The sequence below is a fragment of the Platichthys flesus genome, chromosome 3, assembly GCF_949316205.1.
Source record: "Platichthys flesus chromosome 3, fPlaFle2.1, whole genome shotgun sequence".
NCBI lineage: Eukaryota > Metazoa > Chordata > Actinopteri > Pleuronectiformes > Pleuronectidae > Platichthys > Platichthys flesus.
In genome coordinates, this window is record NC_084947.1 from 6,763,723 (window position 1) to 6,783,437 (window position 19,715).

The window sequence follows — 19,715 nt, forward strand, 5'->3', positions numbered from 1 at the left end:
CTAGAGCGGGTCCTCTCTACGGAGGCGGCCATGTTTTTTTTTACAGTAGTCCAAACTGTACAAACTAAACACCTTTTTGAGTTTTTATTACAACTGAATTCTACCACAGGTTCTCTTTCATGTTTGGAATGGGAGGGAGGGGGGAGAGGTATTCAGCTGATACAAACAACCTCAACACTAGATATCACTAAGTTCTACACACTGAACCTTGAAATATAAAGGTCCCCTTATAGGTTATACAATTTCAGATGATCACACACTAGTAAAAACATCACTAGGGTTATTTTTTATTATAGATCTCCGAATAGATCCCTTTCACCTTAATAATACAGACATATATTTTATCCAAATTGGGTCAGATAGTAAAAAGAATTCTGAATATTGCTTCAGAAACTGCAACTAGTTATATTAGTCCAAAAAAAAGAAACTAAGACACAAATGCGCCACGTGACCACGTAATGTTGACCAATGTTGAGCTGACGTCACCCAACGTGACCGGAAGACGCTCAGTCATCTGAGCAGCAACAACGTCTGCGGCTCTGACGTCCAAAGGTTTGTCTGTTAACAGCCTCATAGTTTTATTGTTTAATCTCATTTTTCATCTGTTCTACCAGGAGGAGACACCGTGTCCTGGCACAGCGCCGCCTGGGGTCTGTTTAAGGTTGTTGTTATTTGGGGGCTGTCGATCCTCGTTAGCTGGCTAGCAAGCCAACACCCCTTCACTATGTTTAACGCTTGACATGTCACAATATAACTTTCGTACAGCTACAGGTACTTTACGGTAACGTTAACGGTAAGTGTGTTTGTAAACGATTAGTGTCAAATGTCGTGATAAGATGTCTTTATTGTTTAAAAGTCGTTTTCTTTTAGCTAGCATAAGCTAACAGTCCGAAGCTAACGTTATCGACCTCCTCTCAAAGTTGGGCTTGTATCTGTCAAATCAAACAAGTTGTGGCGGAAGAAGGAATCAGGTGATTTACTTAGGTTGTTAAAAGTTCTACTATTGTTGTTTATAATGCTCCGATTCAAATCCTACGTTTATAAATCTTTCATAGCAGAGTAACTGAGGTTTTCCTTTTCAAGGAACTTAATCTACTCAATGTGAAATGTTACCGGATGTAATTGTCCAGGAACCTCAAATATGATTTCTTATGTTGTGTTTTTTCATTATTGATCAATTGTTTTGCCAAAAAATTACCACATAATAGTAATTCCTGTTATAAATTCTATAAATTTGGTGCCCAGATGAAATTCTTTTTAGTCACTCTCCTGTTAGTGTTGTTGAATAGTTAAACGTTCTTATTTTTATACATAAATTCTTGTTGCTCCTCCACAGATGGCGTACCCTAAAACTCACAACCCGTTTGCAGATGACGACGATGACGAAGACTTTAAGCCTAAAAGACGCGGCTTCGATGATGAACCCAGTGACAGTGGGTTGAGTGAACCAGAGAGGAGGCAGCGATACCTCCAACAGGAAGTGATGCGTACAGCTCAGTCTGCTGTGGACAGCAGTTACCGCTCCCTTGGCCTCATCCACGAATCTGAGAAGATGGGTGTGGAAACTGCAGAGGTATGTTGAGCTAATCTGCTTTTCTGCAGCAGCAAACACAAAGAGTCATTTAGTCTCTGAGAGGTTAACAATCAACAAAAGTTTCCATAATATCTCTCACTATACCCTTTCTCTCCTCTCTATCCTCTCTACCTCACTGGTTTGGGCTCTGTAGGAGATGATGCGACAGGGTGAGGCTCTGAAGAGGACAAACAAGATGTTGGACAACATGGATCAGGACCTGAAAACTAGCCAGACGCACATTAGCAGTATAAAGAGTGTATGGGGTGGCCTCGTCAATTACTTCAAGGCTAAGCCAGAGACAAAGCCCCCACCTGAGCAGCCTATTGCCTATCAGCCCAGTGTAAAGTAAGGTTCCATAGCCATGGCAGATAAACTGGTTTTCATATTTCCACTTACTTGTCATTGACTGTCCTTAATGCGTTAAACAATGCTTATCTAACTTTTTCGTTTTCAGATTAGAGAATGCCTTGTCCGGCAGCAGAGACGTTGATGAAAGGTATCAAGCCAGCCACCCTAACCTTAGAAATACAGGAGGTAAGAGATGTTTACACATGAACGTCAACAATGGCATAACCCCCCACCACAAACTGGCTACTACCCATTTGAATTGATGTGTTGCAGGATTCGGAGCTGCGGCATCAGTAGATGCCAGCTCATCTCAACAGAATGGTCTCCCTCAGAATAGAATACTTAGGGAGGCACACAAGACCCTCGACAACAATTTAGGTAAAAACGTTTCTGTTTTTCATTTTCTTTGTCTTTTGTTATATAGAACATTGTTTATGGAACAGGGGAAGATGTATTTCTCATTTTTATATGATAGTGTTTTATTTACTATAGTTTGCCTTACACCCAATTAAAATGGTTTATGCTGTCAAATGTAAAATCATAGCACTGTATAAGTGAATTTTCTCGGTCAGGTGTGAAATGTTTTGTGTCCTACAGTGTAACTAGACTCAGATGTTCTTCTGTTAATGACTTAGATGATATGTCCGATGGCTTGAGAAGACTAAAGAACCTTGGGCTTGGACTACAGAGTGAGATTGAGGACCAGGACGACTCCATTGATTCCCTACTTAATAAAGTGGACAAGATGGACAGCAAGATCATCAACACGAACCAACAGATTAAAAACCTTAAATGAAGCACTCAGACTCACCCTACAGCGACAAGAACAATACAGCATCCTCGCTTTCCCATCCTGGCCTGTGTTGAACACACTTGTTCTTTGATTCAGTCTTTTTTAATGTACTGGAATATGTAACTAGCAGGTAAATAACTGGACATATTTTTGTTCACATCAATCTCTTCTTGAGTGACATTCCCTTTTTTCTTTTTGGATTTGTTCATGAATCTAAGATTGACTAGTTCCTCCCACCACAGATTTTATTCTTTAATGTTTGTCCTGTGCACACTGGCACATGCCTCCTTGAATCAATCTTAAAATGTTATTCATTTTCTTCTTTGATATGAAGGGAATACTCTCATGTGTTTATTGGATGTTAAGCAGCGTCTGTGTGCTGGCAAAATCTGATTCATCTCCACTAAGCTCCACTGCCTTTCTGTCTCAGTGTTGTCAGCTGACTCTTCACATAAGAGTGTCAGGTTGATCAGGACGTGTGTGTATGATTCACATCCTGGACCTGCCTCCACATTTGTAGAAAAATGCTTTGCAAGACTTGCTCGTTCACCTTTGCCTTACAGGTCACATGTATGTCCATTAGAATAGCTGTTGGTGCTGTGCCATTATTCTGTCTCCACTGCTACATCTAGTTAGTTTCTCTTTTTAAATACTTTAGTATGATTTAGGTTTTTATGTTTGAGTTATTGTCATGTCCACGTGCTTTCAATAGCTTTATATAAAATGTTTGAATTGATATACTCTATATCACAATAAATCCTGCAGAATGTTATATATTGAATTGAGTATATAGCCTGAAGAGTTAGCTTTAATTTAAAAGCTGTAGAAACTGATGGAATATACATACATATAAATTGTACCCAGGGTAAAAGGTCACAGTTGATGAACTACATGAACATATATTCGGATAAAACTATGAAGAATAAAAAAATAAATGAGGCTTTAGGGTCACGGTGTTTCATTTATCATGTGAATTGTGAATTTTAATTAAATCAACATACTTAATATAAGTATTGTAAGGGGAATCGTCAGGTGTCACTAAAGTTTAGTCTGGTTCGTAGTGGGGAAGGAAGTCAAAAGCACCACAAGGTGGCGCCACAATTGTAGGGCTGAATTGGCCTGAACCTCTAGCAATACACCAGAGTTACCGTTTATCACCTCAAATGTATCACAGCTATTGGTTTGCATTGGAATTAAAAGCCATGAAATACATGAGCTGGGTGAATTTTAAAAGAATGAATTATAGAATAATACATTTTTATCCCTAAGGACTGAACGTAACCGACTATTTCCTGGAAGGGATCCGAAACAGAGACACCTTATCTTTTTATCTTCTTAAGCCTTTTATAAGATTATCATACTTTACTGTTATTGGTTATTCCACTGGGAATCATATATTTGTCTTTATAATGACGCATGATTCTGTCTGAATGCGCCTATGATCCTCTCAGGTTGTGTGTGTTTTTCCTCCACTGGGCCTGTTGTGCACCAGCTGTGTTGCTATGTGATGCTCAGGTCCTCATGTCCAAGTGTCTATTCATTATCATTCCTCGGTGTAGGACCAGCTGCTTCCACACAGACAACAAGCCTTCATTAGGATGACTTGCTAATTACAGTACACACATCCCCAAAAGCGCACACATACACACCACTGGGGCCGCTGCATAGGAGAAAATGGGGATACTGGGATGTCCAGGGCCCTGAGCTGAGGGAGGCCCCTGCATGTCTGGACCAAAAAACACATATTTGTGACACCTCTGGCATATTTGTAACTATTTACTGTATTTGTATCAATATGTTTTATCTGTACTTTAAGACCTAGCTGAATGAGTGAGGAACAAAACATCAAACATGCAGGAATATGAATCTAAGACGTTTTTTGCTGCAGTTACTTAAACTTTCTTTGAGATTTCTGTGTTGGAGCATGTTTCAATTTCCTTTTTATAATCAATAACAAACTTGGAGGCATTACTTTTGTAGATGCAGGGCCGAAATGTCTTAAATGTGTTTCTTAAGGTTGGACCTTGTTTTTTCACAGCAGTGACATGTTTCCATGAATTCAGTAGAGCCTTCGCAATGTGACTGTTGAAGATGATGGAACTCTGGCTGCAGATTAGCGTGCCGGAGAATAGAACTCAGGTAGAGGTGCTGCCACACATCCACCAACACCACCGATAAACGGAAGTCACCTCTGGATTCTTTCCCTTCACGCCAGCCATGGGGGCCGTGAGGGCTTTGAACAGCTGTCTTGTCAAAAGCAAACAGTGGCCGTGCTGTGACAAAGGCCGTCGGTGCTGGAATGCCCCCCCTTTCAGCGGGCGTAATCCCAGAACACACTGCTGTCGGAGCCCATCAGGCACTGGGCTAGAGACGGGCCTTCCTGCCCTTTGGAAAGCGGGTTAGCAGCAGAGGCAGAGCTCCCCTCTGAGCCTGCCTCAGAGGGGATGGACTGTCAGGCTGACAGCACTCTATTGCCACTGTTGTAGTAAGAGAAAATAAAGAGTTGTGCTGACGGAGGGGAGTTTGGTAGGGAGCTGGCAGAGAGGCAGGAGGGAGGGATGAGGAGGGCAGAGAAAGAAGGGAGGGCGGCTGGAGAGATTATGGAGGAGGTGAAGTTCAAGTGCCTCGGAAACGCAAGAAAGAAGCCACAGGTATGAGTTTCTCAAAGGCTAAAATAAAAGCACCCATTTATCGATCTTGGACCTCTTGCTTTCATATATCTGAGGCCGATGTGCATGTTATCCATGACATGATCAGATTCCAGTTCAGTGGTCAAGTCTCTGGTGTTTTTCTATGTTTATTTTCAATTCTCGGACAGAAATGTGTCCTGTAATGAATTCTTAATGACACGTGTAACATTCAGCCCTCAAATGTTTCCCTAATGTCTCTTTACCTCACTCATCCTCTTTACCCTCTTGGTTAAACACAAGAGAAAGAAGTACTCTGACATGATTTGAGCCGTCCAGCGTCTCAGCCACTTGTTTCGTCCGTCCACACATCATATCTGACACTTACATAACGAGAGCAAACCCCAAATTGCAGGAGAATGTGGCTGAAATGCATGATTATACACATTAGCCGACATTTTGCTTGTCGTCATCCCATTTACACCAGAGGTTAGAATGCCAGGAATGCAAGAGAAATGTGTGGATGGGCATGAGTTGTGTGTGTTCTCTCCTGTTAAACTGTGAGCCGCTGCATGTAAACACTGATCAAACGGAGCAGCGCTGCGCTCATGGTGGTAATTGCAGAGGGGAGAAGTCAGAAATGCTCGTTCTGTGTAAAGAAAATCTGTTTTATTGATGGATAGAAGTGCCGTGATGCACTGAAACACCCACGTTAGAAAAATATGACAAGGGAGGGAGAAGGGGTGACAGTATAGTTGTTTATTTTCTTACTGATGGACAGTGTACAGAGTATACTGCGCTGCACTAATAAAATCATCGCTTGCTTTATAATAAATAAACACACAAACATAGGCACAGACAAGGGAGAGAAAGTCGGAGAGTTGCAGGGAGGAGAGAGTTTTACTGGTGCTACACGAGTCCTCGTATAAAACCAGGCGAACAAGAGATGTTGGGGAATTTTGACAGTTTCTTTGAGAGAAAACATGTAGTCAGAGGAGAGAAGAAAAGGAGGAACAGTGCGAGGAGGTGGGAGGACACTTTGCTGATTATCAAAATAAGGGATACTTGTATTGGAAGATACTCTAATTGGATTGAACTCCCTCGCGAAGTGAGAGTGACACAGAGAAAAACATTGACGAAGCCTTTCCTTTCAGTCTTGGCCACCGAGGACAGAGAGAACCATAGTGAAATTCTCTTCAATGGCTCTTTTTTCCTCTCCAACAATATTAGGTCTAAACAGATGGGACTGATTTCAGGGGTGAGTCACTTTCTAAACCCTGAAAAACATCGGTGACTCGCCGTGAGAAGAGGCAGACGTGAACGAGGAAGCTCGATGGGAGACAGAGACACAAAATCGAAGCACCTGAGAATCAATACCTGATATTCACCTTGACTTGCTGGCATTAATGTTTTGTTAAAAAAGAAATGACCACAGGGACAAAACGGTAAAAATACACATACATATTGGCTTAAGGATTCTAGCGATGGATAAGATTTGAACCAGTTTTCAGCATCTCTAGCCAGCAGGTGATTGAGGGCCCTGTGAATCGGGGCTTAAACTGGGTGTTTGGTGTTTAAACTGTTGGATACAACAAGTGTAGCTATATAGACACATATACATTACACATAAACAATCAAAAGTAGAAAATGTATAAAGCAAAATAATATATTTATATATTTATACATTATGCATTAACAAAATGCACTTGCATTGATGGAGGTAGATAGCAAAGATTGAGAGGTAAAAAGGTATTTAGATGTTGCTGTGCTTTATAGGAGAGAAAGTACATAATGTGGCGGGGAAATCTGAAGTTAAATGCAAAACGATTTCTGTGTGCTTATAGTAATAGTTTATACAGTACAGAGTATGAGGTGAAAAAGACAAAAAAGTGGCAGGATGCTGTTGATCTCCTTGAGCTACCCATCCAAGGACCTGGATTGAAGGGGTGTGGCTTGGCTGGCAGGGCGCTCCACAGTGAGTAGGGGGCGTCGAGGGGAATGTCGTCCCTGCACACGGATGTCCGGGGTTCGAACGTCGGCTCACACAAAGAGCACGGAGTAGGGAGGACAGCGGCAGCCCTCTGAAGACGACTCCCGGACCCAGGAGCCGTGACATCCTGGGACTGAAGCTGCTGCCCAGAACGTCCTGGGAATGAAACCACTGCATCAGACACGTGACTCGTTCATTACACTACACTGTATGCATTAAGTGTTTCTTCATTTGATGCATAACAATCCACTTTCTGTGAGAGTTTGAAGTGATTATCGCAGGTTTCATATTATTCAGAAGGATTTTTATGTTGGGAAACACTAAAAGCACAAAGTTGTTGCTTTCACCCAAAGTTATACACACAGTGGCTTTACTGTATCAGAGGATTTCTATTTTACAGACAATTGATATTTTTTACATTTTACATTATTTATTTGTTTTATTAGGTATAAATATTTTGCCTTTAGAATATCTGTATAAATACCCAAACAATGTTTTTTTTATGACTCTGCACATGCTGACTTTAGTTAAGCTCAATGTGTGATTGTCTATCTATGGGGTCGGTTAGCATGTTAGCAGCTCTGTTTAAATTTGTCACAGATTGATGATCTGTCTGACTCAGATTTGGGCTGTAAATTACATATTGACAAAGGTTCTGGAAGTTGTGTCCTTTCTATTTGATCCCATAGACATTCAGCACTCTGTAACTTTTACTATTCGCACACACCTAAAACATTTAATAATTAGTTTGAACTCATGGGCTTCTGAACTGAGTTGAACTCAGTGGGTGAACATATCTTCAGGCTCTTGCTGGGTTTACCTGGTGCTCTCCCGGCCGTCACCTCCGCAGCGGTCCGACTTCGACATGGCATCGCTCTGACACTCAGCGCAGATCAGCCTCTCTCTCACCAGCTGAGCACTCCACAGTTTGAGTTTACATGCTGCACTGGTCTGCTTCACCCGCAGGTACACACAGTAACTGCAAGCACAGAGAGAAGAAGGACACAAATAATGTCATATATCCTCAGCTACTATTTGGTAGGAAATAGAGCTAGGACCCTACAATGTGTAGCTGGGATCCTGGGGATGGATCCAGAACAAATATTCATCCTTCATTACCAGATCTGTGGGATGAGTGCACTATGGGCCTTGGTTTCCCTCTGAGTTTGAGTTTTGAACTTTAATCATTCACTCACGTCTGCATCCGTCAAAATAAAGTGAGACTGACACAGGCCTCCTCCTCCTCCTCCTCCTCCTCCTCCTCCTCCTCCTCCTCCTCCTCCTCCTCCTCCTCCAGCTCGGCTTCATTATAAGCAGACGAGAGACAAATAAAAGTTGCTGATAAGAGATGCTGCTCCATTTGAAGATGATCCAGCAGAGTTGCCTGTTGTTCCCTGACATCAACACAGCTCAGTCTGTGCACTGGGAACAATAATAAAGTCTTGTTTTGCTGATCACTGTGTTCTCTGGCAGACACTTTAACCTCCTGCACTATTTATTTTGTCTGTGATTCAGTCAGCTGTGACAAAACACTGTGACCCTGTTGGATGTACCATCAAAGAAAACATTCTCAGAAAGAATCCCGGAGACATTGCCCACCAGGAACGTTGAAATATATATTTTTTAATATCGTGCATTGTCTTTAGTCAGATCTGATTTGGAGTGATTGTGAATACAAAGCAGTGAATGATCAAAGTGGACAAGGTCGAGTTAAGATATCTAAGATACCTTAAATGTATATTTTATGCTTAATGGATTCTGTTGGAAGTTTTTCATTAGCATAAGTATTTGGTATCTTTTTGGAAATTATACTGTAATAACAAGTTTAATGACGATCTATACACATGAAGAACACGTTCACACACACACACACACACACACACACAGCCACTGCAGTGGAATTTCCCCTTTCCCCTTCTCTTTATTAGACTTATTTATGCTGTAAAACCTAACCAACTTCAAAAGCTATACATTTTCATGCATACCACTAAACTACAGTCCTGTCATGATAAAAACCTTAAGGCCTTAATCCCTGATAGATGTAATGTCTTCCAGGAATTAGAACAGGTCTTTCTATTAAGAACTACAGGATAACTTCTGAAAATATTACTCATCCGGATAATTTCACAGAGATAATGATGACAAGTGTACGATCATCATTTAATCTCGTGTAAACACATGAGAACACAGGTGACCTGTCAAAGCACCAGGTGTCTGTGTGAAACCTGAACTCTGTATCAACCATATCCTTTCTAACATTTATGAGTAATGTGCGTCCAATCCCCTGATGCTTTGTGCTTCAGTCAAAACACAGGTTTCGATGTCCAATTTAATCAGTGTAAAAAAGACGAGGGCCGTCAGGGAACCTGCCAGGATTCTGTTCCTGGCTGTTTGATTTTTCCATCTGTGAGCACATCAGCAATCAGAGCAGGTCAAAGACGACGTCTGCGCAGGACGGTCTTACCTTCACACGGATTAAAGCTGCCTTATCAGTAAAGGTCAGCGCATGATGCAAATCCTCACAGACGGTGATCATGTTACATAGTCACAACACTTTCAAGGTGATGCTCGCTATGGCAACCTTAGCCATGGTCCTCTCTAATCTTTTGGGGATTTAAAGTGACATTGAAAACCAGGGAAACACTGATATGAGGCTCGAAACAGAGCAGCTTCAACCTGCAGTCTCGGAGCTCAGGGCTGGAGTCAAAGAAAAACAGTTATCTGAAAATCAGAGAGTTTTCTCATATAAAATCACTGCTGTAAGAATCAGAATCCCAGTCTCAGTGCAGACGGATCATTCAACACTTGATGCAGTTCAGCTGCAATGACTTCCTCTCTGCACTGATTGAACATGAAAGCCGGTTGTACGGAGGAAATCCAGTTGAGCCGGGTCAGTGGCGAGCGGAGCTGTGTGTTTGTTTGCAGACTGATAATGGAGGCCTTACCTGGCCTTCTCCTCCTTCATCAGCATGTGTGGTCGTCTCCACGGGTCTTTGAAGCTCCTCTTGAAAGAGTCAGGCAGGATCTTTGCCACCTCTGAAAGTCAGGTGTGGGGATGGAGAGGTGGAAGTCATATAAGCACACTGTGTGGAAGCAGCATCTAGTTGCACAAATAGGACTAAAAAAATACTAATTTTGTAATCGTTTATTAGTTCATTAAAGTGATGTGAAGTGCAATGGAACTCTGTGTTCAACGGAAGTCTTTCCATGTAAGTGTTCATTTGTGTTCTGGTGTTTTATCACCAGTTTAAGTTTGGTGCCAATCCCAACATAAAGAGCATAACGGAGGCGTTTGAAACAGTGCAGCTGGAGATAAGGCTTGTGGAGATATGTGTTGCTTAGAGTGAAACCGGAGGGAGAGAGAGAGACGTATCCCAGAGAATACTGAAATACCAAAGTGAAATGTGACAGCCTTCAGAGCAGGAGTCGGTGCGAGTCTGAACACCTGTGGACACATAGTAAAGTCATGTTCTGACCTTTGGCAGTGCTGCATATGGCGTTGTTCCCGAAGCATCCTCGACGCTGCTTGAGGTCTGGACAGGGCGTGCCTCCATTTCTGGGGGGAACAGAAACCTGGCGACTCCTCTCTGTGCTGCCGACTCCACACGGAGACGTGCATGCTGACCAGGGACCCCATGATCCCACCACACAGTCAATGGCTGCTAGGGAAGCAGGAAAATACACAGATCATCTCAGGGTTTTATTTGATAAACAGCAGCAGAAACATGAAATAAGGAGTGAAATAAAATAAATAAATCATCTAAACCCTCTTCTTCTTGTTTTTGGTTAAAGTGTGGTTGAATGTTTTGGTCTGTGTTTGTTTGTTTGTCTATCTGTTACTTCACAGGATAATGAAAACAGTAAAGGATGGAATACCACGAGAGTTGGTGGGATACGGGGGGTCGAGACAGAACCCATTTAAGTTTGGTGTCAATCCCGATCTGGGGCGGATCAAGGATTTTTTTTTGTCAAGAGGCGAATTTGGCATTTTGGTTAATAATTCATGGATGTAGATGAAATCACGAATATACAGGGAACTGATATCTTTGAATGTGTGTTATCTGGTGCAGCTTGATGGAATCCAAAGGAACTGTTGGGCCTTGACGGTTGAGTTCTACTGAGTGTGATTGCAGTTAAATGTTTATTCAACGTTAAATTAAGTTTAAAGTTTAATGTAAAGTGCAAACGAGAAAGAAACCTATTTTGTGACACTGACAAGCTCCAGCTGTGATAGCATTACACATCTTTAATGCTGAGGAATGAGTGCTGCCTTGCTGCAGATAATTCATTCCCTAATCGGTCCTGCCATGTCTTACTGCATGACTGAGAGTGTGAGCTGCAACACACACCCAGACACAGGCCCGCATGACACTGCACGGAGCGTTTACTCAGGTACGTGGGTGCAGAGGGGCCGGCTCATTACCATCGACTAATCTCAGACCAGTCCAAACCCCAGACTCAGGAAGTCTGCGACCCAAGTCAGATGAGCGGAGGGGGCCATTTAAATAGGGGTCTTATTTTGCATCCTGTGTTTCCCTCTGACCCACACTTCAACACACATGCACACACAAATACAACATAACACATAAACACAGCAGCAGCAGCAGCCGCAGCAGCAGGGGCAATCAGGCTCCCCCTGTTCACTGGGCATTACATGGCAATTACATCAGGCCAAGAGGAAGCTGTATTAGTCCGATGGCTCCTCTGATCAAAGCCACGAGTCTCCAGCTGCAATCAGGCCTGGTCCGACGCACACACACACATTTAATAGTGACAAACATTTAACGGCCTTGTTTTGGGGAGGAAGTCTAGCTTTCATGAACGGAAAAACAAAGAAGGGGAAAGGCTCTCGGGTACTCACACACAAATAGACACAAGCAAACAAAAACATGTAGAACACAAGATGGTTTTTCAGGAAATTAGCCGAGTGGTGCTTCATAATTTGATGAGAGCAAGTGCCCACAGTTTGGAGCGCTCGGGTTTTCTTTGTGAGGTTAGACAAAAGGAGACGATGGTGAATACTGTACACAACAACTGAATGTAATCCGATGAGTCTTTATAACGTTCTCCCACCCACACTGTACAATGCTGCAAGTGTATAAGTACGTGTGTGTGTGTGTGTGTGTGTTTGTGTGAGAGAGAAAAACAGAGAGCGAGAGGGAGCTTTCAAGGTACCGCCTGTTTAGTTCATTCCCATGGTCCTGTTGGGGTTTCGGAGGGGGGGGGGGGGGGCGGCTGTCTCAGTGACACAGCCGATCCACAAAGCCACTGTGGAATCTCTGCATTCCTGCACATTAGTGCTGCCCACCTGACACTCGCTTTTCCCAGATCACCACACACACACACACACACACTCACACACACACACACACTCGCACACACATATCGAAAACAAGTCCTGTCAGATAAACCCACCCACTTGGACTTGTTCCATCCTCAGTCATCGCCCTAAAACCAACAGACGTGCACGTTTCTCTGTGTAGAGTTTCTTGAGAGAACACTGAAGGGCGTGATCGCATCAAAACCCCACAACCGTATCAACTTCCTCCTCCTCCTCCTCCTCCTCCTCCTCCTCCTCCTCCTCCCCCACGCCTCCTCTTTTTGTCCTTGCCCCTGTCTCCTCGCCTTTCCTTCCCGCTCCTACATCCTCTGACGTTCACAGGACCAGTTTCTATGTTGCTGTTTCGACGCAGACATACATGCAAACAGGACTCAGGCTCGGTCTGGAAGTCTCAGCCTGTCGGCCCCCCCAAGCCACCAGAGGTCACAAGTTAATTACCAAACGCTGGTGGTCCACAGCTCTCCCTCTCTCTCTCTCTCTCTCTCTCTCTCTCTGGTACCACTGCAGCGACAGTCCCACCGAGCACATGATAACCCTGCTGACAGCCTGACACAGCCTGACCCACAGCTCACAGTGTCCTCTGTTTCCATTGTTGAAGAGAAAGTCCCCAACTGGAAAGTACGCCACCACCTCTGACCTCTGACCCTCATACAGGAAACAAACGGCGCTCGTTGTCAGCAAGTTTAGCTTTTCCTTTTTTTTCAATGCGCTGATACTTTTACAAAGTGTTTGAAAACGTTTTATCTTGAAGGAGACAGTTTTATCTGTCAACGTGTGTCTGCTCTAATCTTGTGAAGCACAGGGTAAAGTCAGAACATTAAAATGATAAAACGGTGACTTGAAGTATTTCAATTACATATTAAAGTTCCAAGTAACTTTATTACAATTTTTTTATTTAGTAGAGTAAACAGATCTAATAACTTGAGGGATTTGATCAAATGAACTTGGTGTTTAATGTATATATTTATATGTAAGTTTAACTTTGTAACTTACACTGTGATTCTTTGGAGCTTTAATATGTAATTGAAATATATAAAGTCAATGTTGGATGCACCATTTGTTTTGAGTTTAAAATAAACGTATTTCACTGAATTTAAAGGTCCTGAAGTTTTTTTTGTCAACCAGCTACTTACTACCAATGCAGGGATCCCATTGAAACAGTTGAGACTTTGCTTGGACAGAGTTTGTGGGAATGTTGCTAATTTCCGTGGCAGCTGGCAGAGCTTCAGACAAACACCACATATTCTGAAACACTGTGGTCCTGAATGTGTACCCAGCATCAGCTCTTTTATCTCCCAACTTGTCAGCCAGTCTCCTCTCACACTTGTTACAGTCAGATAATGGTGCACTATCTTGCTTCTTAGCATTTGCATTCCTTTGCTTTTCCTCTCCCTCTCCTTGAATCCTGCTTCCATTTTAGGGTTTCGAGACAAAAGAGGTATCAGCCCTGCCCGCCCAATTTGCTTTATCTCCTTCTCCCTTTATCACTTTGTCCCACTCTCTCCCTTGTTCTTTCTCCTCCATCTGTCTCCTTTTTTTTTTGTGGACCAGCTTTCCACTTTCCCTCCCCCTCCTCGGGCCACCGCCTCAGCCCCCCCACCTCCTCTCTGATGGGACCCAGATGTCGAGCAGCTCTGGAGGACCACTGCACCTCCAAACCTCCACAGTCTCCCTCCCAAAGGGATGTGCTGGGCCGCGGTCCCATCAGACAAGCCCTATAATGTTCGGCAACACAATAAGCCTGTTAATAGGGGTGAAGGACACTGGACTGAGCCCTAATAACGGGTTAGCGCATAAATGTTTCCTGTAGACACCTTGAAAAGAGGAGCCAACAAAACCAACTCATTAAAAGGATTCATTCCAAACACAGCTGGGTCAGGTTTTCTTTTGAAATAACAAGACCGAAGGTGACGTTTGCATCACATGGCTTCCTGACACTTCATTATAAGGATTATAGCCGCAGACATGGTACACAAACTAATGCATCCATCCTGAACACTGGCTCCTACCTGCAGAAACATGACGGTAAGCTGTCTCCAGCAGCTGGGACGCTGCAGCCAAGCTTGGCAAAAACATCCACTATTCATAGCGGCCAAGGTTAAAGAACATGTGGGAAGCGAGGAGGAGAAGGAGGGAGTGAAGCTGGATGGACAGAAGCAAACATGGAGGTATGACAACATACTTTGCCCTGGAGGAAAGGAAGCGAAGCAGAGGAGCCAGCAGGGGAGACGGATGACTGATGGGCAAACCCCTTGTGTATCTGAGGCAGAGGCTACAATATGTCATCCTGCCGAAATGAGAATTACCAGACTCCACCGGCGGCGAGGAGAGGAGAGGAGTTCGTGAAGAGGAACGAGGAATTACAGACTCTGTGTGACGCAGAGACGAAAATGATGTGATAAGAAAGTAGTAAAGTGTTATTCATTAGTGACATCCAGCGCTCTAAACCCAAGAGGTGCCTTGTGGTGCTTTTGGTTCATCCTCTTAACCTGCCTCCTCCTCCACTTCTGCCTCAGACAGTCATTTACTTTATTTCCCAGAATGCCGCTTGGCTACCCTGAGTGACCCTGTAGCTAATGAGAAAAAGAAAGCAAAAGCCCAGAATAATTTAGGTCCCAAAAAAAAGTGTCTCACATCTGTTGTTGAAGCTGCAACACAAATATGTAGGAAGGCTTCTCTCAGTACAGAAATAAACATCTTCTCAACAATGTATTTGTCCACACATACAGAATGTGCTTGTGAGTGTTTAGTTTTAAAAACTTTCTGCTCAGCAAGGAAGTTTAAGAATCAGATTTTTTTTGTTTAATAATTTTGGCAAAAAATACACAGTCAAATAATTAACCTTCCCAAGCCAGGCATTAAGATTTACATATTTGGTTTTACCCTTATACCTTTATTTTGATCTGCACCAAATTGTACAATTGTGGTTTTATCATCAATTTCCATGAATTATCATAACGTCACAATATTAAAAATTTACTGGATTCTTTCCTGACCTATACTGAATCCTTCCACAAAGTTGGAATCTTGTTTACAATCCAACAAACCAACGAACAGGGGTGAAATATATTTATTGTTATAGATGATAATCAGATTTAACTTGACTGTTTACCTGAAAGTCAGCACAGCCCTGTAACTCCATTATTCATTCCTGTAGTTTCCAATGCATCAAAAAACCTTTAGAACATGTTTCCACAAACATCTGAACTAAGATATTTAAATTTATTTTCCTTGAGAAAGTAACATTTGCCCATTGTTGACGATTCCACATATCCACTGAGCTTTGCCAGACTTGCAGTGTGTTGTAGGGAGGATTATTTCTTCCTCTAAACATTCCACCCCAAACTCTACTTGTTTTAAGTCGACTCCTCACAGCCCGTAACGGCAACAACATCTGACTCGTGTCACACAGGAACATCCTCCGCACTGTTTACTCACAGCAACACATTCCTGCCGTATGCTTCATCAGAGCAACATCTCCGGAGAGAACGGTATCGCTCGCTGAAGAGCTTCGAGAGTTTGGGTCCAAGTGGTACAAACAGTCTGCTGCTGTGTTCTCTGTCTCTCCTCTGATGTCACCCACTCCGCGCTCTTTGCTCGGCTTCAGCTGACACGTGTTAATTACAGACAGTGAGGGACGGCACACAGACAGACTCCTTGATGCGTTACAGAGCCTCAGATAAAGTCTCCGTGTAAATGTGCGTGAGAAAATATCAGGGTGTTTTGATGGAGTCGAGCCACAAGACGCAGGCGGTGTTTACACTGTGCAGATGCTCCAGAGGTCAAGGTGCTCGCTGCTCACTGGACCACACAGGGTTCAAAGGTCACGGTCTCGTTCCAAGACAAGAACACATAACCTTCCTTAAAGATATTTCTTGGTTCACAGATACCAAAGTTGTCTGGAAAACACTGTTCAACCTGTAACGACTGCATGACACCATCATGTGACTCTGGTTTTCTCTTCCGAGCTGTATCACATCGGAGCGAGGCGGTCCTGATCTGGCACGGGGTCGAACCGGTGCACATGGCAGCCGTGAGCTGACCTCTGAGGGACCAGCTGCTGCTGCACTGTGCAGTGATGACTCAACACTGACCCGAGGTCTTTTCCTGTGATTAATCTGTTCAGTTTCCAACTTGGCAGACACATGGGATGGATAATGTGATACCTGGAGTCCACTCAGCTGGACGATGAACGCTAACTCTACATATTTCTTTGACTGAGGGCAACATGAGAGCAATGGAGAGTGTGTTATACTGAGAAACTTCGCTTCAAGACAGCATAAACACAACTTTGTGTTTGTGCAATATTCTGTATTCTCTGCACACCTGAAGAGCGATTATTGCTTTTTAGTTTGTTTTAGCTTTCTGGTCAAGATGTCACATTTAATCAAAACTCCAGACAAACTTTTCTTCTGTCTAACATTAAGCAATCCAGATGAAAACTGTGGATTGATTAGAAAAGTCCAATGATGCTTCATTCGATGGATTCATTGTCTCTACAAATACAAAAACACAGAAGTTGGGGCTCTATATTCCCTTCAACATACAGATATGTTTTTTACTGAAGTTCTACTGAGTTTTACCTAAATAAAGGTTATGTCTCAAGTTGTGAAAAAGTATTCATATGTTGACGTGATAAAGCCATATGCTACATGAGACTAGTTATAATGTGAAGTATACAAGTTTGTTCATTTGGTAATTAGCAGGTGGTTCAGATGGTGTTGCCGTAAACAGCGAGGTTTAAAAAAGTGTACTAGTACTTCCATCGCAGTATTTTGTACACATGAGATTGATTTAAGCCTTTTCACGTCTCCAACACACATCCAGGTAAACAGTGTGCTTTTAAAAGCTCTTTAACTCGTCGCATGCTCCCTGCAGGTGCTTGTTAGTGTGCACTTAAGGTGAGGGTCCCACCCTGAGTGTACCTCACACATGAACTTGAGATGCTTCAGTGTGCTGTATAAGAGCAGCCTCGGTTACAGCTATGACTGTTTCCCTGTGTGTTTCATCTCAGACACACAACTCGGCTCAAATCCTGACCATCTTTGGCAGTCTGGTTTCCATGGTGTCCGCTCCCTCATTTGTCCTTATATAGCAGCAGCCGGGGATGATGAGGGAAGAGGTTACCTTCACTCACATTTTAGGAGTCTGAGAACAACTTTAATTTCAAGACTCAAGGAGGTGCTTATAGTTCGTTTGTTCTTTGTTGTGGTCACTCACTCCACTTTCCAGCCATCTCAGGGGTTGTGCAATTTGTAGCTTTGATGTGAAGGCCAAGGGTCAAGCCTACAAACTTGAAAACACATAAACACAACCTGCTGTTGGGAAACACTGCACCACGAAGACAGCGGATTCCCCTCCTAATCATCTCTGGCTTCCCACTTAAAACAAACAGCCGTAATGGGGGCACTGGAGACAGCTATGTGTAGTATGTCTCACTGTCTCTGTGTCACCTCACTGCCAGCCATCTCTGTCTCTAACTGTACAACAAGGAACAACAAGTATCTCTGGAGAGGAAACACATTCTCTACACTACATGTGTTAACTATATTAGAAGTTACATGAAGTCATTTGACGTCAGATTTCATAGAACAAGCAACTTACCAGATATTTGGCACACCCGCTGGTAGTCCTCGCAGCAGTCTCCGGTCTTCTGACAGTAGGTATCACAGTAGCACACCGTTTTTCTCTTGCTGTACTCGGAGCATTCGTTATTCCGGCCGGTGCAGCAGTTCGGGCTCTCCCTCTCCCCGCAGCCCGCCTCAGCCCGCGGAACAATCTCTGCGCAGAAAAACGCCAAATATCCACAAACGACGAAGCCAAGACGCGCCGAGCTCCATCCACGCGCTCCCATGACGGAAAACTTCTCTGGGTCTACTTGGTTCCACGTGCACGCACTCTGCTGCTGGTGTGTTCTTCACTTTTGGTCGTGCTTGAAAATAAATGATATTATCACGACACAGATGGTGGTTTTTCTATATAGAATCCAAGTGCAACATGGTCCCATTGACGAGGAGAGGAATGAGATGACCGCTGCGCTTGAACAACTGATGCGTAAAAGTGGAGTTTGTGTGTGCACCAGCTCTCCTCCTCTGTCGGACACCGCCCCTTGGAGCTACTGTTGGTTATTGGGAAAGACTTACAGTACAACCTCTCTCTCTCTCTCTCGCTCTCTCTGTCTCTCTCTTTGGCTTTTTTGCGAAATATGTCCCAAAAAAGCACAGACGTAAGTAGTATATATCCTAACAATGTGTTGGACCACTAATATATGCAAAACATACACATATATAGATATTTTTATTGACTCGCAGTGTTGCACCAAAGCTGGGACGACAAACTAATTCCAGGAATCCCAAAACTGCTGTTGTGAAAAGTGAAAAGACAAGTGCGTGTCAGTTGTATTCACTCAAACATCTTCAAGCAGCGATGCAAAGTTACATCTAAAACCAGTCAGATCAGTTCGAGCTCCCTATCAGAAAAACGCATTCAGCACCAAGGACAGCGGCGCGGCCACTTTATAAATATGATTAAATAAAAGAGAGATTTACTGGATCACGGTTCCAGTCCGCAGCCGCTTGTAGAGAAGTGGAGTGGTCCCTGTTGAGCTGCAGCATCAAACCCATCTCCACTGATCCCGCAGAAGTCAGCCTGTCGAGAGAAAGACTGGAGAACAATGAGATTACTTCCACTTCACCGGCTCCGGCTGAATGGAGGCTGTGGAGGAGAAACTGAGCGATGGGAGACAGGCTACTGTAGAAGAGCAGCAGCACGAGAGAGGCACGAGACCATTTATGTCCAGAAAAGTGGGGAAATCACACAGTTTTGACAAAGTTTGGATATCAAAAGTTGCTGTAAAAGCGTTTCATATTAAATGCACCCCCCATCCCCCAAACATCCAGTGGGGTAACAGGGATCTTTTTTAAATTTCAACCTCTTCGAGATCCTAACAATAAGGAAAAAGTTTTTTTATTTACATTCACATTGATTTAATAAGCTTCGATGTGAGAGGTGGACTCCCACAAGGAGAATCTCCCTCATCT

At 43.3% G+C, this 19,715-nt stretch overlaps 2 protein-coding genes across 3 annotated transcripts; one reads left to right on the plus strand and one right to left on the minus strand.

Annotated features, from left to right (window-relative positions):
* Nucleotides 1-455: 455 nt before the first annotated feature.
* snap29 (synaptosome associated protein 29) lies at nt 456-3,656 on the plus strand. Of its 2 annotated transcripts, none has more exons than XM_062382180.1 (6): nt 456-552; nt 1,337-1,573; nt 1,728-1,921; nt 2,031-2,110; nt 2,198-2,302; nt 2,560-3,656. In XM_062382180.1, exons 2-6 carry the CDS (start codon nt 1,337-1,339, stop codon nt 2,718-2,720), a joined length of 777 nt encoding a protein of 258 aa, XP_062238164.1. In that variant the 5' UTR covers nt 456-552; the 3' UTR covers nt 2,721-3,656. The 2 variants fall into 2 exon arrangements, with proteins under 2 accessions (XP_062238164.1, XP_062238163.1); XM_062382179.1 differs by lacking the exon at nt 456-552 and adding an exon at nt 587-793.
* Nucleotides 3,657-6,095: 2,439 nt separating this feature from the next.
* Nucleotides 6,096-18,729, minus strand: si:dkey-178e17.3 (somatomedin-B and thrombospondin type-1 domain-containing protein). Its single transcript, XM_062381580.1, has 5 exons — nt 18,280-18,729; nt 10,811-10,996; nt 10,280-10,370; nt 8,155-8,313; nt 6,096-7,490 (listed from the first exon to the last, which is right to left on the minus strand). The coding sequence occupies exons 1-5, from the start codon at nt 18,527-18,529 to the stop codon at nt 7,385-7,387; spliced, it is 792 nt and encodes a 263-aa protein (XP_062237564.1). The 5' UTR covers nt 18,530-18,729; the 3' UTR covers nt 6,096-7,384.
* Nucleotides 18,730-19,715: the final 986 nt, after the last annotated feature.